The sequence below is a fragment of the Caenorhabditis elegans genome, chromosome II, assembly GCF_000002985.6.
Source record: "Caenorhabditis elegans chromosome II".
Lineage (NCBI taxonomy): Eukaryota > Metazoa > Nematoda > Chromadorea > Rhabditida > Rhabditidae > Caenorhabditis > Caenorhabditis elegans.
Window position 1 is genome coordinate 9817727 of NC_003280.10, and position 24600 is coordinate 9842326.

General features: G+C 34.0%; 8 protein-coding genes and 1 non-coding gene across 9 annotated transcripts; 4 read left to right on the plus strand and 5 right to left on the minus strand.

Annotated features, from left to right (window-relative positions):
- Window positions 1–8721: 8721 nt before the first annotated feature.
- On the minus strand, window positions 8722–10226 carry eyg-1 (Homeobox domain-containing protein). The gene is made up of 5 exons (NM_063715.2): window positions 10152–10226; window positions 9985–10091; window positions 9836–9932; window positions 9181–9564; window positions 8722–9094 (listed from the first exon to the last, which is right to left on the minus strand). The coding sequence occupies exons 1-5, from the start codon at window positions 10198–10200 to the stop codon at window positions 8787–8789; spliced, it is 945 nt and encodes a 314-aa protein (NP_496116.1). The 5' UTR covers window positions 10201–10226; the 3' UTR covers window positions 8722–8786.
- A 1455-nt stretch (window positions 10227–11681) lies between these two features.
- ZK938.1 (Serine/threonine-protein phosphatase) lies at window positions 11682–13028 on the plus strand. The gene is made up of 5 exons (NM_063716.5): window positions 11682–11805; window positions 11859–11986; window positions 12062–12340; window positions 12388–12675; window positions 12722–13028. Exons 1-5 carry the CDS (start codon window positions 11766–11768, stop codon window positions 12968–12970), a joined length of 984 nt encoding a protein of 327 aa, NP_496117.1. The 5' UTR covers window positions 11682–11765; the 3' UTR covers window positions 12971–13028.
- A 578-nt stretch (window positions 13029–13606) lies between these two features.
- On the plus strand, window positions 13607–13774 carry ZK938.12 (uncharacterized protein; the record flags this gene model as incomplete). The annotated part of the gene is made up of 1 exon (NM_001381567.1): window positions 13607–13774. One exon carries the CDS (start codon window positions 13607–13609, stop codon window positions 13772–13774), a length of 168 nt encoding a protein of 55 aa, NP_001368665.1.
- Window positions 13775–13794: 20 nt separating this feature from the next.
- On the minus strand, window positions 13795–16229 carry ZK938.3 (ATPase AAA-type core domain-containing protein; the record flags this gene model as incomplete). The annotated part of the gene is made up of 8 exons (NM_001377838.3): window positions 13795–14091; window positions 14135–14291; window positions 14350–14907; window positions 14961–15143; window positions 15306–15421; window positions 15477–15818; window positions 15864–16005; window positions 16047–16229. The coding sequence occupies 8 exons, from the start codon at window positions 16227–16229 to the stop codon at window positions 13922–13924; spliced, it is 1851 nt and encodes a 616-aa protein (NP_001364588.1). The 3' UTR covers window positions 13795–13921.
- Window positions 16230–17201: 972 nt separating this feature from the next.
- Window positions 17202–17399, plus strand: ZK938.9. The gene has a single exon (NR_051557.1). It is a non-coding gene; the product is annotated as an Unclassified non-coding RNA ZK938.9 (non-coding RNA).
- A 95-nt stretch (window positions 17400–17494) lies between these two features.
- Window positions 17495–19298, plus strand: arrd-5 (Arrestin C-terminal-like domain-containing protein; the record flags this gene model as incomplete). Its single annotated transcript, NM_063718.2, has 8 exons — window positions 17495–17682; window positions 17733–17835; window positions 17878–17953; window positions 17998–18197; window positions 18243–18332; window positions 18621–18788; window positions 18836–19034; window positions 19087–19298. The coding sequence occupies 8 exons, from the start codon at window positions 17495–17497 to the stop codon at window positions 19197–19199; spliced, it is 1137 nt and encodes a 378-aa protein (NP_496119.1). The 3' UTR covers window positions 19200–19298.
- Window positions 19283–20584, minus strand: arrd-4 (Arrestin C-terminal-like domain-containing protein). Its single transcript, NM_063719.4, has 3 exons — window positions 20337–20584; window positions 20024–20293; window positions 19283–19978 (listed from the first exon to the last, which is right to left on the minus strand). The coding sequence occupies exons 1-3, from the start codon at window positions 20574–20576 to the stop codon at window positions 19466–19468; spliced, it is 1023 nt and encodes a 340-aa protein (NP_496120.1). The 5' UTR covers window positions 20577–20584; the 3' UTR covers window positions 19283–19465.
- Window positions 20585–21462: 878 nt separating this feature from the next.
- ZK938.11 (Arrestin-like N-terminal domain-containing protein) lies at window positions 21463–22687 on the minus strand. The gene is made up of 3 exons (NM_001330959.3): window positions 22482–22687; window positions 22143–22402; window positions 21463–22091 (listed from the first exon to the last, which is right to left on the minus strand). Exons 1-3 carry the CDS (start codon window positions 22560–22562, stop codon window positions 22043–22045), a joined length of 390 nt encoding a protein of 129 aa, NP_001317870.1. The 5' UTR covers window positions 22563–22687; the 3' UTR covers window positions 21463–22042.
- Window positions 22688–23368: 681 nt separating this feature from the next.
- On the minus strand, window positions 23369–24309 carry rnh-1.2 (ribonuclease H). The gene is made up of 3 exons (NM_063720.5): window positions 24199–24309; window positions 23829–24148; window positions 23369–23784 (listed from the first exon to the last, which is right to left on the minus strand). The coding sequence occupies exons 1-3, from the start codon at window positions 24293–24295 to the stop codon at window positions 23623–23625; spliced, it is 579 nt and encodes a 192-aa protein (NP_496121.2). The 5' UTR covers window positions 24296–24309; the 3' UTR covers window positions 23369–23622.
- Between the last annotated feature and the right edge of the window lie 291 nt (window positions 24310–24600).

A 24600-nucleotide genomic window follows, 5' to 3' on the forward strand; every position in this document is an offset into this window, starting at 1 on the left:
AACCAGTGCACAATTGAAACTCCATTATTTCCATGATTGTCAGTTTAAAATAATTTGAAAACCAGTGCACAATTGAAACTCCATATTCTCAATAATTCTCAGTTTAAAACAATTTGAAAACCAGTGCACAATTGAAACTCCATTATTTCCATGATTCTCAGTTTAAAACAATTTGAAAACCAGTGCACAATTGAAACTCCATTATTTCCATGATTGTCAGTTTAAAATAATTTGAAAACCAGTGCACAATTGAAACTCCATCTTCTCAATAATTCTCAGTTTAAAAAAATTTGAAAACCAGTGCACAATTGAAACTCCATTATTTCCATGATTGTCAGTTTAAAAAAATTTGAAAACCAGTGCACAATTGAAACTCCATTATTTCCATGATTCTCAGTTTAAAAAAATTTGAAAACCAGTGCACAATTGAAACTCCATTATTTCCATGATTCTCAGTTTAAAAAAATTTGAAAACCAGTGCACAATTGAAACTCCATTATTTCCATGATTCTCAGTTTAAAAAAATTTGAAAACCAGTGCACAATTGAAACTCCATTATTTCCATGATTGTCAGTTTAAAATAATTTGAAAACCTGTGCACAATTGAAACTCCATCTTCTCAATAATTCTCAGTTTAAAAAAAATTTGAAAACCAGTGCACAATTGAAACTCCATTATTTCCATGATTCTCAGTTTAAAAAAATTTGAAAACCAGTGCACAATTGAAACTCCATATTCTCAATAATTCTCAGTTTAAAAAAAATTTGAAAACCAGTGCACAATTGAAACTCCATTATTTCCATGATTGTCAGTTTAAAATAATTTGAAAACCTGTGCACAATTGAAACTCCATATTCTCAATAATTCTCAGTTTAAAAAAAATTTGAAAACCAGTGCACAATTGAAACTCCATTATTTCCATGATTCTTAGTTTAAAAAAATTTGAAAACCAGTGCACAATTGAAACTCCATATTCTCAATAATTCTCAGTTTAAAAAAAATTTGAAAACCAGTGCACAATTGAAACTCCATTATTTCCATGATTGTCAGTTTAAAATAATTTGAAAACCAGTGCACAATTGAAACTCCATATTCTCAATAATTCTCAGTTTAAAACAATTTGAAAACCAGTGCACAATTGAAACTCCATTATTTCCATGATTCTCAGTTTAAAACAATTTGAAAACCAGTGCACAATTGAAACTCCATTATTTCCATGATTGTCAGTTTAAAATAATTTGAAAACCAGTGCACAATTGAAACTCCATCTTCTCAATAATTCTCAGTTTAAAAAAATTTGAAAACCAGTGCACAATTGAAACTCCATTATTTCCATGATTGTCAGTTTAAAAAAATTTGAAAACCAGTGCACAATTGAAACTCCATTATTTCCATGATTCTCAGTTTAAAAAAATTTGAAAACCTGTGCACAATTGAAACTCCATTATTTCCATGATTCTCAGTTTAAAAAAATTTGAAAACCAGTGCACAATTGAAACTCCATTATTTCCATGATTCTCAGTTTAAAAAAATTTGAAAACCAGTGCACAATTGAAACTCCATTATTTCCATGATTGTCAGTTTAAAATAATTTGAAAACCTGTGCACAATTGAAACTCCATCTTCTCAATAATTCTCAGTTTAAAAAAAATTTGAAAACCAGTGCACAATTGAAACTCCATTATTTCCATGATTCTTAGTTTAAAAAAATTTGAAAACCAGTGCACAATTGAAACTCCATATTCTCAATAATTCTCAGTTTAAAAAAATTTGAAAACCAGTGCACAATTGAAACTCCATATTCTCAATAATTCTCAGTTTAAAAAAAATTTGAAAACCAGTGCACAATTGAAACTCCATTATTTCCATGATTCTCAGTTTAAAAAAATTTGAAAACCAGTGCACAATTGAAACTCCATTATTTCCATGATTGTCAGTTTAAAATAATTTGAAAACCTGTGCACAATTGAAACTCCATATTCTCAATAATTCTCAGTTTAAAAAAAATTTGAAAACCAGTGCACAATTGAAACTCCATATTCTCAATAATTCACAGTTTAAAAAACATTTGAAAACCAGTGCACAATTGAAACTCCATATTCTCAATAATTCTCAGTTTAAAAAAAATTTGAAAACCAGTGCACAATTGAAACTCCATATTCTCAATAATTCTCAGTTTAAAAAATTTGAAAACCAGTGCACAATTGAAACTCCATTATTTCCATGATTCTCAGTTTAAAAAAAATTTGAAAACCAGTGCACAATTGAAACTCCATATTCTCAATAATTCTCAGTTTAAAAAAAATTTGAAAACCAGTGCACAATTGAAACTCCATATTCTCAATAATTCTCAGTTTAAAAAAAATTTGAAAACCAGTGCACAATTGAAACTCCATATTCTCAATAATTCTCAGTTTAAAAAAAATTTGAAAACCAGTGCACAATTGAAACTCCATATTCTCAATAATTCTCAGTTTAAAAAATTTGAAAACCAGTGCACAATTGAAACTCCATATTCTCAATAATTCTCAGTTTAAAAAAAATTTGAAAACCAGTGCACAATTGAAACTCCATTATTTCCATGATTCTCAGTTTAAAAAAATTTGAAAACCTGTGCACAATTGAAACTCCATATTCTCAATAATTCTCAGTTTAAAAAAAATTTGAAAACCAGTGCACAATTGAAACTCCATTATTTCCATGATACTCAGTTTAAAAAAATTTGAAAACCAGTGCACAATTGAAACTCCATTATTTCCATGATTGTCAGTTTAAAATAATTTGAAAACCTGTGCACAATTGAAACTCCATATTCTCAATAATTCTCAGTTTAAAAAATTTGAAAACCAGTGCACAATTGAAACTCCATATTCTCAATAATTCTCAGTTTAAAAAATTTGAAAACCAGTGCACAATTGAAACTCCATATTCTCAATAATTCTCAGTTTAAAAAAAATTTGAAAACCAGTGCACAATTGAAACTCCATATTCTCAATAATTCTCAGTTTAAAAAATTTGAAAACCAGTGCACAATTGAAACTCCATTATTTCCATGATTGTCAGTTTAAAATAATTTGAAAACCAGTGCACAATTGAAACTCCATATTCTCAATAATTCTCAGTTTAAAACAATTTGAAAACCAGTGCACAATTGAAACTCCATTATTTCCATGATTGTCAGTTTAAAATAATTTGAAAACCAGTGCACAATTGAAACTCCATCTTCTCAATAATTCTCAGTTTAAAAAAATTTGAAAACCAGTGCACAATTGAAACTCCATTATTTCCATGATTGTCAGTTTAAAAAAATTTGAAAACCAGTGCACAATTGAAACTCCATTATTTCCATGATTCTCAGTTTAAAAAAATTTGAAAACCAGTGCACAATTGAAACTCCATTATTTCCATGATTCTCAGTTTAAAAAAATTTGAAAACCAGTGCACAATTGAAACTCCATTATTTCCATGATTGTCAGTTTAAAATAATTTGAAAACCTGTGCACAATTGAAACTCCATCTTCTCAATAATTCTCAGTTTAAAAAAAATTTGAAAACCAGTGCACAATTGAAACTCCATTATTTCCATGATTCTCAGTTTAAAAAAATTTGAAAACCAGTGCACAATTGAAACTCCATATTCTCAATAATTCTCAGTTTAAAAAAAATTTGAAAACCAGTGCACAATTGAAACTCCATTATTTCCATGATTGTCAGTTTAAAATAATTTGAAAACCTGTGCACAATTGAAACTCCATATTCTCAATAATTCTCAGTTTAAAAAAAATTTGAAAACCAGTGCACAATTGAAACTCCATTATTTCCATGATTCTTAGTTTAAAAAAATTTGAAAACCAGTGCACAATTGAAACTCCATATTCTCAATAATTCTCAGTTTAAAAAAATTTGAAAACCAGTGCACAATTGAAACTCCATATTCTCAATAATTCTCAGTTTAAAAAAAATTTGAAAACCAGTGCACAATTGAAACTCCATATTCTCAATAATTCTCAGTTTAAAAATAATTTGAAAACCAGTGCACAATTGAAACTCCATTATTTCCATGATTGTCAGTTTAAAATAATTTGAAAACCAGTGCACAATTGAAACTCCATATTCTCAATAATTCTCAGTTTAAAACAATTTGAAAACCAGTGCACAATGGAAACTCCAGTATTGCCATGATTCTCAGTTTAAAACAAGTTGAAAACCAGTGCAAAAATGAGGAGTCCATTATTTCCATGATTGTCAGTTTACCAAAATTTGAAAACCAGTGCACAATTGAAACTCCATTATTTCCATGATTCTCAGTTTAAAAAAATTTGAAAACCAGTGCACAATTGAAACTCCATTATTTCCATGATTCTCAGTTTAAAAAAATTTGAAAACCAGTGCACAATTGAAACTCCATTATTTCCATGATTGTCAGTTTAAAATAATTTGAAAACCTGTGCACAATTGAAACTCCATATTCTCAATAATTCTCAGTTTAAAAAAAATTTGAAAACCTGTGCACAATTGAAACTCCATATTCTCAATAATTCTCAGTTTAAAAAATTTGAAAACCAGTGCACAATTGAAACTCCATTATTTCCATGATTCTCAGTTTAAAAAAAATTTGAAAACCAGTGCACAATTGAAATTCCATATTCTCAATAATTCTCAGTTTAAAAAAAATTTGAAAACCAGTGCACAATTGAAACTCCATATTCTCAATAATTCTCAGTTTAAAAAAATTTGAAAACCAGTGCACAATTGAAACTCCATATTCTCAATAATTCTCAGTTTAAAAAAAATTTGAAAACCAGTGCACAATTGAAACTCCATATTCTCAATAATTCTCAGTTTAAAAAATTTGAAAACCAGTGCACAATTGAAACTCCATATTCTCAATAATTCTCAGTTTAAAAAATTTGAAAACCAGTGCACAATTGAAACTCCATATTCTCAATAATTCTCAGTTTAAAAAAAATTTGAAAACCAGTGCACAATTGAAACTCCATATTCTCAATAATTCTCAGTTTAAAAAATTTGAAAACCAGTGCACAATTGAAACTCCATTATTTCCATGATTGTCAGTTTAAAATAATTTGAAAACCAGTGCACAATTGAAACTCCATATTCTCAATAATTCTCAGTTTAAAACAATTTGAAAACCAGTGCACAATTGAAACTCCATTATTTCCATGATTCTCAGTTTAAAACAATTTGAAAACCAGTGCACAATTGAAACTCCATATTCTCAATAATTCTCAGTTTAAAAAATTTGAAAACCAGTGCACAATTGAAACTCCATTATTTCCATGATTCTCAGTTTGAAAAAATTTGAAAACCAGTGCACAATTGAAACTCCATATTCTCAATAATTCTCAGTTTAAAAAATTTGAAAACCAGTGCACAATTGAAACTCCATATTCTCAATAATTCTCAGTTTAAAACAATTTGAAAACCAGTGCACAATTGAAACTCCATTATTTCCATGATTCTCAGTTTAAAAAAAATTTGAAAACCAGTGCACAATTGAAACTCCATTATTTCCATGATTCTCAGTTTGAAAAAATTTGAAAACCAGTGCACAATTGAAACTCCATATTCTCAATAATTCTCAGTTAAAAAAAAATTTGAAAACCAGTGCACAATTGAAACTCCATATTCTCAATAATTCTCAGTTTAAAAAAAATTTGAAAACCAGTGCACAATTGAAACTCCATATTCTCAATAATTCTCAGTTTAAAAAATTTGAAAACCAGTGCACAATTGAAACTCCATTATTTCCATGATTGTCAGTTTAAAATAATTTGAAAACCAGTGCACAATTGAAACTCCATATTCTCAATAATTCTCAGTTTAAAAAAATTTGAAAACCAGTGCACAATTGAAACTCCATTATTTCCATGATTGTCAGTTTAAAATAATTTGAAAACCAGTGCACAATTGAAACTCCATATTCTCAATAATTCTCAGTTTAAAAAAAATTTGAAAACCAGTGCACAATTGAAACTCCATTATTTCCATGATACTCAGTTTAAAAAAATTTGAAAACCAGTGCACAATTGAAACTCCATTATTTCCATGATTGTCAGTTTAAAATAATTTGAAAACCTGTGCACAATTGAAACTCCATCTTCTCAATAATTCTCAGTTTAAAAAAATTTGAAAACCAGTGCACAATTGAAACTCCATATTCTCAATAATTCTCAGTTTTAAAAAATTTGAAAACCAGTGCACAATTGAAACTCCATATTCTCAATAATTCACAGTTTAAAAAAAATTTGAAAACCAGTGCACAATTGAAACTCCATATTCTCAATAATTCTCAGTTTAAAAAAAATTTGAAAACCAGTGCACAATTGAAACTCCATATTCTCAATAATTCTCAGTTTAAAAAATTTGAAAACCAGTGCACAATTGAAACTCCATTATTTCCATGATTCTCAGTTTAAAAAAAATTTGAAAACCAGTGCACAATTGAAACTCCATATTCTCAATAATTCTCAGTTTAAAAAATTTGAAAACCAGTGCACAATTGAAACTCCATTATTTCCATGATTCTCAGTTTAAAAAAAATTTGAAAACCAGTGCACAATTGAAACTCCATATTCTCAATAATTCTCAGTTTAAAAAAAATTTGAAAACCAGTGCACAATTGAAACTCCATATTCTCAATAATTCTCAGTTTAAAAAATTTGAAAACCAGTGCACAATTGAAACTCCATATTCTCAATAATTCTCAGTTTAAAAAAAATTTGAAAACCAGTGCACAATTGAAACTCCATTATTTCCATGATTCTCAGTTTAAAAAAATTTGAAAACCTGTGCACAATTGAAACTCCATATTCTCAATAATTCTCAGTTTAAAAAAAATTTGAAAACCAGTGCACAATTGAAACTCCATTATTTCCATGATACTCAGTTTAAAAAAATTTGAAAACCAGTGCACAATTGAAACTCCATTATTTCCATGATTGTCAGTTTAAAATAATTTGAAAACCTGTGCACAATTGAAACTCCATCTTCTCAATAATTCTCAGTTTAAAAAAATTTGAAAACCAGTGCACAATTCAAACTCCATTTTCTCAATAATTCTCAGTTTAAAAAAATTTGAAAACCAGTGCACAATTCAAACTCCATTTTCTCAATAATTCTCAGTTTTAAAAAATTTGAAAACCAGAGCACAATTGAAACTCCATATTCTCAATAATTCTCAGTTTGAAAAAAATTTGAAAACCAGTGCACAATTGAAACTCCATTATTTCCATGATTCTCAGTTTAAAAAAATTTGAAAACCAGTGCACAATTCAAACTCCATATTCTCAATAATTCTCAGTTAAAAAAAATTCGAAAACCAGTGCACAATTGAAACTCCATATTCTCAATAATTCTCAGTTTTAAAAAATTTGAAAACCAGTGCACAATTCAAACTCCATATTCTCAATAATTCTCAGTTTAAAAAAATTTGAAAACCAGTGCACAATTGAAACTCCATATTCTCAATAATTCTCAGTTTAAAAAAATTTGAAAACCAGTGCACAATTGAAACTCCATATTCTCAATAATTCTCAGTTTTAAAAAATTTGAAAACCAGTGCACAATTCAAACTCCATATTCTCAATAATTCTCAGTTTAAAAAAATTTGAAAACCAGTGCACAATATTAGTGACGAATTAGCAATGACAATAATCTTCTGGATAAATTCAGAAAATCCTGGCGCTCAGTAGTTTTCGAGATCATTGTTTAAAACCTGGGTTGGTATCAAGGGTGGGCAAACTTTTTCAAAGTCAAGAAATCAAGAAATCAAGAATTCTTGATTTAAAAAGTCAAGAAAAAGTCAAGAAATTGTCTCCGGCCAATATTTTTGAACGAAATTGGAAGAAATAGTAAAATTTATCAGTCTTAACTTATTTTTTAACGAATATCATCAGAAGGAACTTCGAAAATGGGCAAAACGTGCAAAACTAATAATTTTCGACAAAAACGTTTTCAATCTTTTTTTACAGCCTAAATTTCGAGTTCATTAATTTCTTGATTTCTTGACACAATTTATCAAGAAATCAAGAAACAAGAATTCTTGACAAAATGTCAAGAAATCAAGAAATTCAAGAAATCTATCAATCAAGAATGCCCACCCCTGGTTGGTATAACTTTATCCCGGGGACTAACGACTTCTAACTTGACAGAACATATCTGCATTGTACATCGTTACTCTATTGTTCACACCTTGTTCAATAACAAGAGTAAATAAATAATGAATCAAAAAGAGAAGATTTTTGTACACGCAAAGAGTATCACTTGCTCGCGCACCGCGCACATTGTTTGTAATTTGATCTCGCATCATCTTATTTTCCCGCCAAAGATACGGTATATTAGTTGCAAATGAATGAGAAGCCGATACAAATGTGTGCGAGTGACAATACATTGTGAAATGGATATTAGGTGTTTCATAGGGAAGAGGAGATGGACTTTCTCTCTTTGATCTCAAAGCTTTGAGCAATTGTTTGCACAATAGGGAGCACAAAACTACCGTAACCCAAAAAGTTTGAGTAGACTTTAACTGAGTATTGGGCCACTTATGTTTCAATCTAGAAGGTGGGAATTGCATATAGGGGAAAGTTAGTGCGCTCTTCTTCTAAATTCACAAGAATTTATCGCTCAAAATGTGAAGATTGGAACTAGCATTTTGATAGTTAGCATTACGCTTTTTTAAAAATATTTTAAAACCAGAAGTTTTATCACTTTAACAATTTTATTACCAGAATCTTTCATAAATATTAAAACATCTTCAATTTGCATCATTCATAAGGTTTAAATAAAGTTATTGTCTTCTTTTTCCCTTCGTCACTTCCCGTTTCCTGTCCTCCTCCAGGTGATGGTGACTGACTGGAAATACTTAAAGCATCATCTGTTTCAGATCGTTCAGCTCTCAATTCATCTCGATCACTTCCATTTGCATTTGTCTTTCGCCATTTTGCACGACGATTTGAAAACCAGACTTGTATACGTGCTTCTGGCAAATTGGTTCTCTTGACAAGATCAGCTCGTTCATTGGGAGATGGGTAGGGATCGCGGAGGAAGACTTCTTCCAGACTTTGTAGTTGTTCTGTAAGTATAAAAGTTAGACATTTGCTGCAATCTCCATAAAAATGAAAAGGTAAAGCTGTATGAAATTTGAAAAAAAAAACTAACCATTTGTAAAAGTACTCCTCGAGAGTCTTCTAGCATTTGCGCCAAGAGTTGAGTCGTCTTCCGACAAATTCAGATTCGAGTCTACCGATATTTGCCCAGAATTTCCAAAAACTCCAGGACCTCCTGCTCCTCCTGACTGAACAGGCGGAGCCAACGCTCCTGAGTTCAATAGCAACGACAGCTGAGCAGGATTTGGTAACAGTCCAGGCCAAACCAATGGGAATGGGAATGGAAATGCAGGAGGCAGTCGGACTTGTTGAGCACGCGGACGAGCTAGATGTTGAGCCGAAAGGATCATTTGAAGCTCCTCAGCTGCTCGTTCGGCTGCACGAGTACGGAGGATACGATTGATAGATGAAACCGAGGGTGGGGTGGTGCAAACGTCTGAAAATTTGTTGTTTGGATACAGAAATTTAACATTATTTGCTTTTATTAAAATTATTGAGCGAGACGGAGAAATTAACTAAATTTTTAAGATCAAGTTTTTTAAGTCAAAAATTTGAATTCCCATAAAAATTGTTTGAACATGATAAGACTTTTTGGAAAACACAAAGTCAGTAGCCAAGAATTGTCGTTATAAGTTTTTTTAATATAATTCAATTAATTCATCAGGTAACAATCATATTGAATTCAATCTAATAATGCTTGAACATACCTTCACTTATGAGCTTTTCCCTGATCTCCCACGCAAAGATTGTTGGGTTATCCCTTTTGTATTGCTCAATTTTTGCAACGACTTGTGGAGTAGCAACCTACAATTTTTATTTAAATCAAAAACAACTGTTTATCATAATAAAATCTCACCTTCGGTTTTGTTCCAGCACCGCCCGCGGCATTACTGTTGCCTGATGGTTTTCCGCCATCAGACTGCGAAGTTCGTCTTGTCATTTTGCCCATGGTGTTGTGAGCTCCTAAAAACAATTATTCCATTAAGATTTTTTTATATAATAACTTATAAAATTCAAACTTACCCCAAAAATGCAAAAGCTGCTCTTGAGATAGTGGTTGTTGAGCAGCCATAAAAATTTGTGTCGTGGTAAACCGTGAGTGAACCGTATCTAACCTTTAGCTTAGCTTATCCTCTTCAAAGACCCCGCCTACTTTTCTACAGTACCCCACATTGTGTTGAATATATGGCGGCATCATTAAAAGGGGCGGAGGAGTTGTGTAATGAAGTGTTGTACGGACAATATAATGCAGATTAACTGGTTAAGAAGGATGAGTGAGGTCAGAGTTATGATAGGTGCATCTGAGTCCATGTTGTCGAGCTGTATTCGATAATATCCAAAAATGTGAACTGTGAATGTGATACCGTATTTTCACTATCTCATTTGCATCTAATCGTTTAGGACTGGACCAGTTTTATAAAACATTATCAACTGGAAAAATTTGTACTTTTTCCTTATGGTTTTGTTTTTTTTCTGATCTCTGGAAAAATAACCGGGATATAAGTTGTCTAAATCTTTCCGCTGTTGATTTGATTTATTAGAATCATGCACGTAAGTTGATATGGCTCATGAAAGACGATCAAGTGAGCTCTATTTCTATAACCAAATTTAGTTTTAAACATATAATGTGAAAATCTTTATAAATTTGATAAATCCAAAGGAATGTGAGTTGTCTAAAAAGAGCAAAGGATGCCAGACACACAGAAACAATTTATCAGAAAAAAAAACAAGTAAAATAAAAAACTCAATTCTTTGTACTTTCCACATGTAAATTATTGCGCAATTCCTCTTAACCTTTGTCTAATGTACACATGAATGAGCTGTCCCGTGTCCCCTCAAAAGTGTGAAGTACCAGAGTGTGATCTGACAGGACACCGACAACACATCAACACAGAAAACACATAGAAGATATCAGATTTCAATCTGATCTATCTTCGGCGCGACAAGCAGCGACGATGGCTAACGGAATGAGCCAGCAGCACTTGACATTCATGTTCGTGTGCTAATCATCATTGTGCACATCCGGACCCACTTCAAAATTGGGTGTCGGTACAGGAAAATGAGAGCCGAAAAGGGATGCAGAAGTGGTCTTGTTGGATTTACATAACAATTATTGGACAATAAGGCAGGATAAAGGGCAGCTGCAAGACTGTTTGGGAGAATTAAGGAATGCTTTTTAATTTCAAAGTCTAGATTTGATGCCAACTATTTAAAAATGGAGTAGTGCGAATGGGGATTTTGATCTAAAAAGTAGCCAAAATTGAAAAAAAAAATCACGTTTATTTTAGTCGGATTTTTAGTGTTCTTAATTTTTTTCGTTTTTCTTTTGTGGTATTTGGTGGTACCTGAATTTCAGAAAGTTCTGGGTATCGTAAAAATCCCCCACATTCTAAAACGTGAAGCAAACAAAATATTCTGTTAAGTTGTCAGAAGATTTTTAAAAATAAATCAAAAAATCAAAACTTTTGCATATAGTCTAGTGTGACCCCTCCTCCCATCGAGTTGTTATCTTTGATAAGATCTTCCAACTCTTCAAAACAAGGACTTCGATTGAAAATAATTTATTCCCACTTTAACTAACCATCGCGGCATCTCGCATCTTCTACTCACTGCTAACAACACTAACCTACGCTCGAAATGGTCAACATTCCCAACTTTATCGATAAGGTTTTATCAGGTAAATTAATTTAGCAGATTTAAAGTTTCATACTGTAACGTTATAATTTTCAGTCAACGACACTTCTAACGCCTCTCTAACACATTGCATCAAAGAGGCAGATATTGATGGCGTCATCGAGGAATGTAAGGATATCCTCTCAGCGCAAGCGACAATGGTTGAGGTTCAGGCGCCGATTGCGGTACGTTGACTTTTGACTTTTTAGTAAAATAGAGAGTTATTCTTGAAGTTCCTGCCAGAATACGTGTACTTTCAGGTCTGTGGAGACATTCATGGGCAGTATACTGATCTTCTTCGAATCTTCAACAGATGCTCATTCCCGCCGGATCAAAACTACCTGTTCCTGGGCGACTACGTGGATCGAGGACGTCAACAACTTGAAGTCATTTGTCTCCTCATGGCATACAAAGTCAGGTATCCAAATGGGTTCTTTATACTCCGAGGAAACCACGAGTGTGCTTCAATCAACCGTACGTATGGATTTTACGATGAGTGTAAACGAAGATATTCTTTGGCTCTATACAATGAGTTCCAAGTAAGTTTTAGTGCGTTGCGGTATTCTGTCAAACCTCAGTATTTCAGAATTTGTTCAACAGTCTCCCATTGTGCGCAATGATCTCCGGACGAATCTTCTGCATGCATGGTGGATTGAGCCCGGAATTGGTTTCATGGACACAGCTTGCCAAAATCATACGCCCATTCGATCCACCAAACGCGTGCCTTGCAATGGATCTCCTTTGGGCAGATCCAGAGAACAACCATACCGGATGGGGAAAGAACTCACGCGGAGTTTCCTATATTTTTGGAGCCAACGTTGTAAAGGACTTCACGGAGAAGATGAATATCGATCTCATTGCTAGAGGCCATCAGGTATGATATCACTTAATAACTTTTGATAAACAATTTTCAATTTCAGGTTGTTCAAGATGGATACGAATTTTTCGCCGACAAACGCCTCGTGACAATCTTCTCTGCACCCAAATACTGTGGAGAATTCGACAACAATGCAGGAATTATGATTGTCGACGAACGGCTCATCATTTCCTTCGAGATCCTGAAGCCAGCCATGAGAGAAGTAAAAATTCAAGCTCGTGCAGCCGCCAAAAACAAGTCAACCAGAAGTATACTCGTGAGCAGCAGAGGACCGAAGTCTAAAAAAGGATAACTAACCATTTATGCAGCTATTGATTGATTCTAACGAAATAAATGTTTTAAACTTCACAGTGTACCAATGATGTTTACATATATGTATATTCATGTGTGGATAACAACATTTACTTTTAAATTTTAAAAGCTTAAAAGCTTTAGTCGAAATAAAATCAAAGGAAAGTGTGGAGAATTACAAACTGCCTTTGCCGATGCTTTTATTTCCTTCTGTTAAAACCTTTTCTGAGCGGGTCAGCAGTTAAATAGTTGGCCCATAACTTACGAACCGCTCACGCAGATGGACATTTAAATATTTTGTTGCAGTTTTGAAACGAGGGATTCATTTTGGAGCTCCCAGGTCTGAAACCCTCCCAATGTCAATGAGCTTCATCAGTTTTTATAAGGGCGTAGCAAGGATTCAGTTGTTATATTCAATTTTTGGTATTTGTTGTGCAAAACACAAAATCTCCTACGTTTTCCTATAGAGGATGCAATAGAAGTATGAACTTTGATCATGCTATAAGGTATTGGTAATTTGTATAAGTTTTCGAGTTGTCCATAATATAAATGTTTTAATTTTTGAACAGTAATGTGAACTTTCCACGAATAAAAAATTCAGTCCAAGAATCAAAGTTCAATTCATTTCCAACAAGAAATGAAGCTCTTCCTTGTGCCAATTCTCTTTCTCATCTTTTGTAATTATTTTGTAAATGGTTTCAATATGGCTATTTACAAATCGATGAAGAAATCACCAACAACCACATCTCGTCCCACTATGAAATTGGTGCCACCAATCTACGTTCCTGCTCCAATTCGTCCTTGATTCACTTTATACCATGATGATTATAATAAAGTAATTTTATTTAAATTTAAGTAATTTATTGAATAAAGTTAATTTCATTGAATATTTTAAGTGAATTAATCTAAACTGGTGCCAGAAAACCAGATGATTAAAATGTTGTTTTCAACTTTATGATAAAGTTGTCTTATTATTCGCGGCACTCCATCGATTTGTCACAAACTTTGCCGCTTTTCCTCTTGTTTGATCTTTTGTCTGCTTTTCGATGTCAAAAATTCGATTTGGAAACTTTGGCAGCCGTTCTTGTTCCCAGTTCCGACTTAAGCAATCTACCGCAAGATCTGAAAACTTGAAAACTATATTACTGTAGTTGATGTGGCCTACCGTATCTAGTTGCGTTGGTTGGGTTACTGAGAGTTGCTTGGAGAGGGAATAAATCAGAAATATAACTATCCAAGTCGTCCAGGGGAACTCTTGTCATCCCAATTACCATAACAAATTTTATATTCGAAAGATCGGATAGGAAGTTTCGGAGAAGTATCTGTAAACGTGTGTTTTTAAAACAATTGTGCATAGTATAATAGTTTTTTGTACGGTACCTGTCGATGTGTGTACCCTTTATGCTTGGGATCCTTCTTCATCACGTCAATTCGATCAATACTGACCAATAGTCGTTTTTCCTGTTTTGCCAGCTTTTTAACCACCGTATAAATTTTGCGTTTTCCCATATTCACGACATTTTTCGAAATGTGAACGTGTGTGACATGACATGCACGCGATATTGCTCTCGCCCACGTAGTCTTCCCCGAGTCTGGAGCTCCTGACAGCAATAGCCACTGCATTTTCTGATCTTTCGACTTTTGTTTTTGCCACGTGCCAAGTGAACATGGAGTACAGACGGTTTGAACAAGGAATGAGCGGAAATCAAATTTAAATTGCCGATTTTCAATTTTGCATATTTCCCTCTGGGAAGTTAGTTCTGAAAGTTCAATTTGTGCAAGTGGGGATACGATTCCACGGAAGCAAGCATCTCTGAATATAGTTTCCTGGTTGTTCAAATCAATCGGAAGTGCAGATGGTTTTATATCAGTAAGATCGGAAGTCGGGAAAAAGAAATGTGTCTTTAGAAGTTTCAATGCTTCGGCTAAGTCGGTGTTCTAAAATAAATAAAAAATAGATCAAAATTTTGTTTCAAAAAATAAAGGCTCACAAACTCCTCAATTTGTTCAATTATTTCCCCTCCACCAACGCCACCAGCAAGACCTTCCTTCCTTTTCCGCTCCCTCTCTGCACATCTCTTTCGGATATAACTTTCTGGAGTCATATTCAGAATATTCAGCTCTTTTTCGCGCATTTCTCGAACCAACTTTCGAGCAAAGTATCCACGGGTTCTCTGAAAAAATTCTATAGAAATAAAGGAAATATTCGGATTTTTGTAAAGTTGACTTTCCACCATGGCACAGAAATGGCTGCCTACCTAGGTAGGCATGAGACAATATGCCTAAAGAGGAGCGCCTGTCATGACAGCATTGAAGAAAAGTAAATTTAAATTCACCGCCTGAATCCTAATTGCCGCTTGCGTCGCATCTATTTCGACTTTCAGACCATGAAGCTCCGCTGCTCGTTCTCTAACAAAACGGACATAGTTTCTACGAGAAATTGCTTGATACTCTGAAAATTAATATTTACAGCGATTGTTGAATAACAGCCAATAAATAATATCAACTTCTCTCTAATTTTTGTATAATGAGCACAGCATATTCGATCGACAAAAGTTGTGTTTCTTGTTCAGCTTCAGCATTTTCAAAATCAATATCAAAATCTGTTTGCGTTTTCAGAAATGATTCTCTAAATGCCTTCTGTTCCTGACATGCTCTTTTCACTTCCAGATGATGCTCGTGATGTCCGATTGCAGCTTGGCTTATCATACGCCACGTTGAAGTTATTGCCACGTCTTCTTGAGTGAAGCTGTGTGATATGTAAAACTCATCAAACCCACTTTCAATGTGAGTTGTAGGAATTTTAGTAAAGACGTCCAAGAAGAATGAACTCAGCATTTTTGCAGATACTGAAATTGTTGAGTTATAAGTGAGTTTGCGAAGTCAGCTCTTACCTAGAAGACATTTCAAATTTGTTTGTGAACCTTCAATAGACACCATTCGATCGGAAGTTTTATAGAAGCTTATCAAATTTAGATAAATTTCAAAAATCAAGTCCTTCCGAGCATTTCCAGCTAAATTTGAAACCATTCTCGTCTGAACAATATTGATAGATTAGTTTAGAATTGTCAACGTACCCTTGGGACATTTTCACCTCGATTCAGTTGTTTCAGCTGACTAGAAATTAAAGTTACCAAATGCAAAAGCCGTTCTTTTGTCTGATGTGTTCCGTAAAATTTTGGAGATGTTGGATAGAGCTTAGAATACATTCGGATGTAAATTGAAAATAACTTGAGAATGGGGAGTGGGCAAACCGACATAAAGTGTAATGAACCGGAAAATAAACTTGAAATTGTCTCAAAAAATTTTGAAATTATTGAAATTGTGCTAGGATTGAAGGTTGAAAGAAAGTTAAAGAGAGAATGTGCTAGAAATTCTAAAAATGTGTTGAAAACAATTCGAAAAGATAAAGAAGTCTATTTGGATTTTTAATATATTTTTAATTCAAACTAAGAAAAGGCGACGCAAGGCACTTTTTGTCTAACGGAAAATCGAATCTACTTATGAAAATCCCAGACCATTACACGCCCTTGAACTTTTCACACAGTCACTAATATCTTGTGCTGTGTACCACAAGCACGTGTGTTAAGAAAAATAAATGGACTCGAGTGATAAACTTTTTCTGGGCAAAAAAAAAGGATCACTTTGAAGGAAAATTTCGCTTACCATGTAGACTTGCAGGTGCTCATTTTTATTTTCTCTATGAAGAATTGTTGAATTTCATAAATTTCTTCTTGATTTATAATGTCTTGCTACCGATCAACCCACATTACATTTATCAAATTATACGTGAGTTGAGTAAATATGGAGAGCCCCTAGTAAAACATTGATCAACGAAAAAAGATATGGGGAAAATTGTTTTTGCTCTGTGCTCTTTCTCATGTCAAGCTCATTTGATTATTTTTTGGGCTCTTTTTCCTCGTTTCTCTGTTTTCAGAAGGAAAATAAAATCAAATGCCTCTCCTGTGCCGCGATAACCAAAAACCACCGAAAAATCCGCTGAAAATCTCTCGAATTTCAACCAAATTTCCGGTTTAGTTTCGTCTTTCCCTCTTTTTTGTTTCGTTTTTGTCCCATTTCGCGGAGAAAATGTATATTTTTAGGCAGAGAAAAAATGGAACACATCAATTTATTTTTTCGTGCTCCAATTTTATGCACCCCTATTCGTCTTGTTCTCTGAAATTGCATTTTTGTTCTTTTTTAGAAGATCTGACAAAAACGGAAAGAGCACATAACCTGATTATGTGCTCATTTGAGCAAAAACTTTTAATTAGGACACTCCCCTTTTTTTGTGGTTTGAACTACCAATAACTTGGTTTTTGCTCAAGGTTTTTTTAGGGAGCCAACTTTTTTTTTTCAAAAATACATGTATTTTTGGTATTTCAAAGATTTTTTTCTCAAATAAAAATCCTAGTGCATTGTATTTAATTTACATTCAAATTAAGAATGGTTTAGTTTAACCTAGATATTTACGAAACCGCGTCTTACACCCTACATCATGATATTTGAAACATTTTTCAGAATCATGGCCACTTGTTTGGTGGAATTTGCTAAATCTCCTCCGGTATTTTCTCCGGGAGAAAAAGTCACCGGAAATGTGAAAATGACAATACCAGATGACGAGTTCAAAGCTCGAAAAGTTCGAATGGAAATGATCGGAAAAGCATACACATACTGGGAGGGAAATGTTCGAAATAATCACACTAAAATCAAGTAACTTCTAGACATTTGTTAACTCACTAATTCAATGATACCATTTTCAGAAACGGTGATATTGCTAGAGTCCGACACAATTGTGCAGATCACAAGGGGAAAATTGTGTATTGTCGCTTCGAGACCATCGTATGGAAAAGTGATGGAGCAAAGGTAGCATAATTATAGTAATTCTACAAAATTAATATTTTCCAGAACGATATGCCTTCTGGCCCACACATCTTCCCGTTTTCATTCCAACTCCCTCACTGGGCTCCACCGAGTTTTGAAGGTTTTGTTTTCAAATTTAAAATCTAATCCATTTTCCAATTTAAGGAGATCTTGGATTCATTCGATATTTTATAAAGGTGGAAATCGATAGACCATGGAAATTCGACGACAAGTTTATCACCTGCCTAACCGTGCTCCCAAATATTGACCTGAGGTTAATTCCCAACTCTCAGGTTCCATCAAAGAAGCACGTTTGTGAAGAATTTGGTGCAGTTTTGTGGAAGAATGGGCTTGTGAGAATGGAGGTAAAATGAGGAATATTCTCTGAAAATAAGCACAATAATATTCAGCTCCGCCTTCCTAAACAAGGATTCGTGTGTGGAGAAAATATTCCGGTGACTATGATTGTGGATAATAAGACATCGAAAAGTTTCAAAAAGGTATTGTCATTTCAGATATATGCGAATAATTCTTTGAAAATTCAATGATATTTCAATTATAGCTAATCTCGCTCTTGTATTTTTTTTTTCAAATCGAGAATCGATAATGATAGCACTTAAAGTTTAGTTTTAAATACTGTTGTACTAATCAGAGACTTGATCGGTTCAGACGTTAATGTGGCCGACACTGATTAGTCTGAAGTTTTCACTTATAGAAAATTCCAATTTACCACTCTGGTAATTTCTAAATTTTTTTTCCGAATTTACTTGAGCACGTATCATTTGCAGATATCTCTCCGCCTTGTACAACGTGTCACATACACCGGTTTCCGCGACGGATTTGTTAACTCACATTCTCAACCTTGCATCGGAAATGAAAAAGAAAAAATTACCTATGCAACTCGTCTTAATGCTCAAACACGTGTGGAAGAACGTCAGATTTCGGAGACAAATATTGTGAGTTAGACCTTTGTAGTTTGTAGAAACCACTATGTTTTTTTCAGGATATCAAAATTGATAAAAATGAGAAGCAAGAAGTTGAAAAACCGATACCTCTTCCCCCTTTGCCGCCATCTACCAAAACCTGTGAGATCATTGATGTCGAGTACTTTTTGAAAGTCAAAATGAGCACGTCAGGAGCATTGAAAAGTGCAGTAAAGTTGGAACTTGCCTTCATAATTGGAACAATGCCAATCGATCCTGGTAGATTTCTAATTTGCCTAAAAATCTAAAAATAATTTTTTAAAAATTTCAGAAAGAAAGTACGAGTACAAAAAGTCTGTGTTTGGCTTTGCTGCGACTTCCTTGAAAAATCGAGATGTTCAGAAGTTTGCACCGCTCTACCCAGTTTTTAAATTTGATGAATGAATTTAACCTCCGAATTTGAATTGTTTGTATCTATTTGACCACTTTGATGATTTGATACTTTTTCTGTGATGAAGGTTTCACATTTCAATAATTAATTTACTAGTTGTTTGGTTATTTATTGGTTCAAAATTAATTACACAATTAAGACAGGAGAGATCACAGTATTAATTTTTAAAATGATGCAGAATTTTTATAAATAGGATGATTATTGGAAGGGGGTAGATTATATGTATGTTCCAAAATACAAACACATTGAATTCGTGGTCTTATTCGCTATAAGCTGGTGGAGCCCCACTGCTTTCCAGAATCTGTTTTATCTTTTTGAGCTTCTCATCATCTTTACCAGTGACGTTGTCGACTGGCATTTCTCCCACGTAAATTGTCGCCCTCATTCTTGGTTGCACAATCAGCTTGGTCACAATTCCAAACTCCATGAAATAGCCGAAATTTACAAGTCCGGTAGAGAAGCTCGGAGTTTTGGCTTCCTCGGGGATTGTGAAAGGCAGTATGATAGATTTGGTGGAGTATGGTGCAACGTTGACCTTCAAAGCAGTAGCTTCTCCAATGCAGTTGCTTGAGTTGGTTTGATGGTATACACTGAGTGGACACGAATGCGAGTCAAACTTGCGACAGGGAGTCAGCTGGTTACGAGAATGATAATGAACTTGTTTTCCGAACTTGATGAAGATTTCGTTGATTGTTGAGGAGCTGTGATTCTTCACTTCAAAATGGAATTCAGCAGTTTGTCCTTGACGAAAAACAAGAGTTGGAACAGAAACCTAAAATAAGTATTTTCCAAGTTGTTTTTTTGAGTCTGTTTTTACCTTCAACGAAATCGGCCCATTGGATGAAAATATTCCGGATCTTAGATTGCTGGTAAAGGTGTATCCATCTTGATCCCACTTCTTCTCAATGTCAAGTTTACGAGTCACCATAATTTCTTTCTCCTCTCTAATATTACACTTCCATGGTCTATCGATTTCCACCTTCACCTTGTAGTTGGTACCACCAGCATACCCTTCATGAGTTGGTGGGCAATCGATTGGAAGCTTGATTTCAAATGTCCAGATGTAGCCGCCTTCGGGCATTTTGTTCTGAATATTCATACTTTAAAGATAAGAGAACACTAAAACCAACCTGTCCGTCTTTCGAGACCCAAACCATCTCAGATTTGCGAAACAAATCCTTTTTGCAATACAAATCCGTCCAGTTGATCAAGTAGGTCTCCGATTTCCCCCTGCACTTGATGGTCACACATCTAGCGTCCAGTGGTGTCTTGTTGGTTAGCACAACTGTTCCTTTGACAGTGTCACCTGGGTAATATGGCTCTGACTGTTTGTCGAAAGAAATATCGACTTGTGGAAGAGGGCTCAACATACTGAAAAAATAGGTCTCATGAGGAAAGGGGGTTTCAGTGATTTTGTTAAATATATAAAAAAAATATTAAAATAATTTTCTGCTAATTTTGATAAGAAAATAACTCTTAATTTATTGTTAAATGTTATACATAGAAATACATATATCTAGAAACCAATTATTTTTGCAAAAGAACAAAAAACAAAGAAAAGAGCGGAAATGCGTTTCCAACTTGACGATGAAGAAACAAAAACAACTGCAAATGCGAGAACTGAAATGCGGAGCACAAACATGTGAATGATGGCGTAACTAATGGCAACCACCACTCTTCCCTCTCATCAAACAAGAGCTGTCTCGCCGCCTCTCACGCTGCTCATTTAGGTTTAGGACTCTTCTTTATCTCTGTGTCTCTCTGACTACTATAATGTCTAAGCCATTCTAGCCTTATTCATCACTCTCGTCTTCTCTCCCTCGAATTAAGTAATAACTATAATCAAATTTGAGTTCGAGAGAGAATAATAAGAGAGGAGCACATGATGTATTAGAGGATAAGTGGCGTTGCTGTTTACTCCAACAACTGAACAACAATTTTAAATATCGCTTCGAAGTTTGTGGAATATATGAAATGCCATTTGAAGTTATATTTATGAAAACAAACTAGATATAGTGCTCGAAAAAACAGCGTTTCATTAAGTTAGAGTGGCACACATTAAATTCACTTTCTAACAACATCTTCGAGACAACAGCTTTGAAACTTCCTAAAATTCAACAGTAGATCAATCTGATGTCTACGTTTACAAACCTCGTCGTTTCAGCCAACCGGCAGTTTGCTGCAACTTATTGCCCAACCTTGTTCAAAGTTCGTAAACTTTTCCTTTAAGTACATATTTGACCGTGGCTCATCAAGTTAACAAAAAACAACTTTATTTCTTTAAGAGAAAAAAACAAAAGCATAACAATTGTTGTTAGGATGTGATAGCATTGGAGTAAAACAGAATTTGAAAATTGAGGTTACAAATATTAGTGAATCAAGTTCGAAAAATCTATTTTAATTTTTAATTGTATCAATGTCCCAAACAAAGCTGTCTTCCGTCTTCCGACGTGTTCATCATTCTTCTCGTCAATTTCCCGTTTTCCAATAAAGACTGAGAGAAATGCCACTGGATCCATCGTGAGCCATGAGTTAGTTACCACTCCAAATGCCATATAATATCTCAAAGTCATAATTCCAGTTGCGAAACCTGTCGTTAAATTCTCAGGGATCGTAAACGGCATCGTGAATGTTCCAGTTGAATACGGTGCCACACAAACTTTCATTGTTTTAGTTTCACCTACTGTCTTGTATTTATTATACTTCTCTGCCACAGGACAGGAATACGCATCCCTACACGGAAAAATTTGATTGAAATGATGATGATGGGCTTCTGTTTTCAGCTCGGTGAAGATTTTCTTTACAGTTGTGGAGCTGTGGTTTTCTATGTTAAACTTCAATTCGACATTTTGTCCCGGACGAAAAGCAACACATGGGGCGGTAACCTGAAAATAAATGTAAAGTTTGTAAAGTCATTAGGAAGTTTGAGATTTTACCGTGAAGTTGAGCTGCCCATTTGAAAAACTCCGATTGCAGGTTTATTCGAGACAGTTTTGTTCTCAGTGAAGTAAACTTCATCAACATCAAGTTTACGCGCTACAATCACTTCTTTTTTAACTTTCAAGTTAGTTTTCCATGGTCGATCAACTTCCAAGCTCATCGTATACTTGATGTGCCCAGCCTTGTACGTTAAACGGCTACCCGTAGGTATTTGAAATTCGAATGATTTTTCTAGCAGCTCTACAGGGAGTTTGTTCTGAAAATAAAAATAAAAACATATTATTGGTATTTAACCTTAATCATTATTGATGTTTTATGAAGTTTGGCACACTCACCTTTCCGTCCTTGGAAGTCCATACGATCGCTGACCGTTTGAAGTATGTTTCATAACAGAAGGTTCCTCGAATCGTAAGCATCACAGATCTTGCATCAAAAGGTTTCTGATTATCTACTAAAACTGTGGCAGTTACATAGTCCCCAGGGCAATATGATGCTTTGTCAAGAGTGATTTCGAGGCTTGGAACTGAAGAAGGACATTCTGAAAAAAAATTATGAATCAGAAATATTCATACAGAGACAACGGAGGAGATAAGGTAAGGACTGTAACTGTCAATGCGTGTACAAATGAAGATGCATCAATTGCCCATGCAATCGTACTGTTTGCGCGCCTATCTCACAGATCTTTCAGACAGGATGGCCAACTCATATCTGCGTCTCTCCACTATCTTTATGACTAACGGACCTTCTTCGTTCTCCGATTAGTACACCTGTTTTGCTCATCTGTTGATGGCTTATTGCGGCGATCAATGGTTATCGAGATTTGGAACAGTACTACTTTGTATAAGTCACAAATTTGTTGCATGAACAGGTGTAATGAAAACTGGAGACTTTAGAAAAATGTTGTTGAAAAATGTTACTTTCTTTTTTTAAAATTAATTTTGGAACCAGCATTTTTCAAAAACTGTTTATCATATGATCTGCAGATCTTACTAATAAATTAATTTACTGGCATTTCATTTTAGAATTTCCTGAGATACCTTTTCGAAAATGACTTTTTTTGCTTGAAAGCTGTACGTACATGTACAAATAAGATATAATACACAATTTCTGATATCTATGAAATCCAAACTGCTCTGGTACTCTGTCTCTGTTTGCAGATTGATGTGGATTTCATCAAAAAACTGAAATTGAAACTTTTTGAATTTTTTTGAACAGAGTGGATGTCAAGAAATGATCACTTCATGCCTCATAAATGTGAAAACTACAACACAATAACATACTAGAAAACAAGACGAGAAAGTACAACTGAAGATGGTAATATTAACTAATTGAACTATTTGAAAAATTTCGGAAGATCTAAAATCAAAACTAGACTAAAAAATAATTATAACAATTGAAAAGAAAAATGGCAAAATCGAGAAAAATGAGAAGGTAATTGAACACAAAAACTTTGAATTAAAAACAACAAGTGAAAGATTAGATTGAAAGACTTTCAAACGAAGCATACATGTTGCTCTTGTTCTTCAGATATCTATTATACTGATTGATATTCGATCGGCACGCTTTCTTGGCAAGACGATCCGCTTCACAATTGAAGAAGTTGGTATGATGTCCTTTGACGTATTCGATTTTAACGTCCTGCAACATTACAGTTTATATGAAATTTCAACAATCTTGCCTACCAAGCTCTCTGATATTGCTGTCGATGGCACGAATGAGCGGCTGATTTTTGATAGGATTCCCGGTGTAATACGCAAACCACCCATATTTGTTCCATCTGTGGATCCATTTGGTGAGACAGTTCTTCGCGTACATGGAATCAGTATAGATGATGTAGTTGGAGTTATCGTGTTTTTTAATCTGACAAATTCCAATTTTTGATTGCATTTGAAGGAATCCCAACATCTAACCACTTCTGTTGCTTCATAAATAGCCGTCAACTCGTACACATTGTTTGTCTGCTTTCCGACTTTCATGAAATCGTATTCATCAAGTGATCTGTCTGAATTTAATTTGTTTTTCAACTTTCCTCTGCAAAATAAGAGCACTTACCGAATGGAAAGACGATGGCCCAACCTCCACGAGCTCCGCGTTTTCCATTATTCACTGTTGATCCGTCTGTGTAGACTTCGCGATAACGCCGCGTCATTCTCAAGTTTTCTCTGAAATAGTATAAACTGAAAAGGAATGAAAAAACTTTTAAAAGTGTTTTAACGACGCATTTAGATTAATAAAAAATGGATGTGAAAATGTTGCATTTTTAGTCACAAAGTCAGTTTTCAATATTTCTATAATTTTTGAAACTATTTTTCAATAAATTTACAGAAAAAAAGAAAAAAAGTAACAAACTTGAATGACATTCGAATAGAAACATGTTGTTTCGAAACAGAAAAGTCAATAGTTTCGAGACAAACAAAATATCCCGTAAATCTAAAGCGTCCCACCACGAAGAGA

What these genes read in the sequence shown, in the direction of transcription:
- eyg-1 (NM_063715.2), bottom strand. Translation starts at nt 10,200, where the DNA reads ATGGCTGCTCAACAACCACTATCTCAAGAGCAGCTTTTGCATTTTTGG. An exon ending in GTGCTGGAACAAAACCGAAG is followed by an intron (nt 9,933 to 9,984) that starts GTGAGATTTTAT and finishes TAAAAATTGTAG; the next exon opens with GTTGCTACTCCACAAGTCGT. An exon ending in GAGGAGTACTTTTACAAATG is followed by an intron (nt 9,095 to 9,180) that starts GTTAGTTTTTTT and finishes TTATACTTACAG; the next exon opens with AACAACTACAAAGTCTGGAA.
- ZK938.1 (NM_063716.5), top strand. Translation starts at nt 11,766, where the DNA reads ATGGTCAACATTCCCAACTTTATCGATAAGGTTTTATCAG. An exon ending in CTCTATACAATGAGTTCCAA is followed by an intron (nt 12,341 to 12,387) that starts GTAAGTTTTAGT and finishes TCAGTATTTCAG; the next exon opens with AATTTGTTCAACAGTCTCCC. An exon ending in TCATTGCTAGAGGCCATCAG is followed by an intron (nt 12,676 to 12,721) that starts GTATGATATCAC and finishes TTTCAATTTCAG; the next exon opens with GTTGTTCAAGATGGATACGA.
- arrd-4 (NM_063719.4), bottom strand. Translation starts at nt 20,576, where the DNA reads ATGTTGAGCCCTCTTCCACAAGTCGATATTTCTTTCGACAAACAGTCA. An exon ending in GGGTCTCGAAAGACGGACAG is followed by an intron (nt 20,294 to 20,336) that starts GTTGGTTTTAGT and finishes ATGAATATTCAG; the next exon opens with AACAAAATGCCCGAAGGCGG. An exon ending in ATGGGCCGATTTCGTTGAAG is followed by an intron (nt 19,979 to 20,023) that starts GTAAAAACAGAC and finishes TACTTATTTTAG; the next exon opens with GTTTCTGTTCCAACTCTTGT.
- ZK938.11 (NM_001330959.3), bottom strand. Translation starts at nt 22,562, where the DNA reads ATGCTTACGATTCGAGGAACCTTCTGTTATGAAACATACTTCAAACGG. An exon ending in GGACTTCCAAGGACGGAAAG is followed by an intron (nt 22,403 to 22,481) that starts GTGAGTGTGCCA and finishes TTTTATTTTCAG; the next exon opens with AACAAACTCCCTGTAGAGCT. An exon ending in ATGGGCAGCTCAACTTCACG is followed by an intron (nt 22,092 to 22,142) that starts GTAAAATCTCAA and finishes ATTTATTTTCAG; the next exon opens with GTTACCGCCCCATGTGTTGC.
- rnh-1.2 (NM_063720.5), bottom strand. Translation starts at nt 24,295, where the DNA reads ATGACGCGGCGTTATCGCGAAGTCTACACAGACGGATCAACAGTGAAT. An exon ending in GGCCATCGTCTTTCCATTCG is followed by an intron (nt 24,149 to 24,198) that starts GTAAGTGCTCTT and finishes AATTAAATTCAG; the next exon opens with ACAGATCACTTGATGAATAC. An exon ending in CAGCAATATCAGAGAGCTTG is followed by an intron (nt 23,785 to 23,828) that starts GTAGGCAAGATT and finishes GTAATGTTGCAG; the next exon opens with GACGTTAAAATCGAATACGT.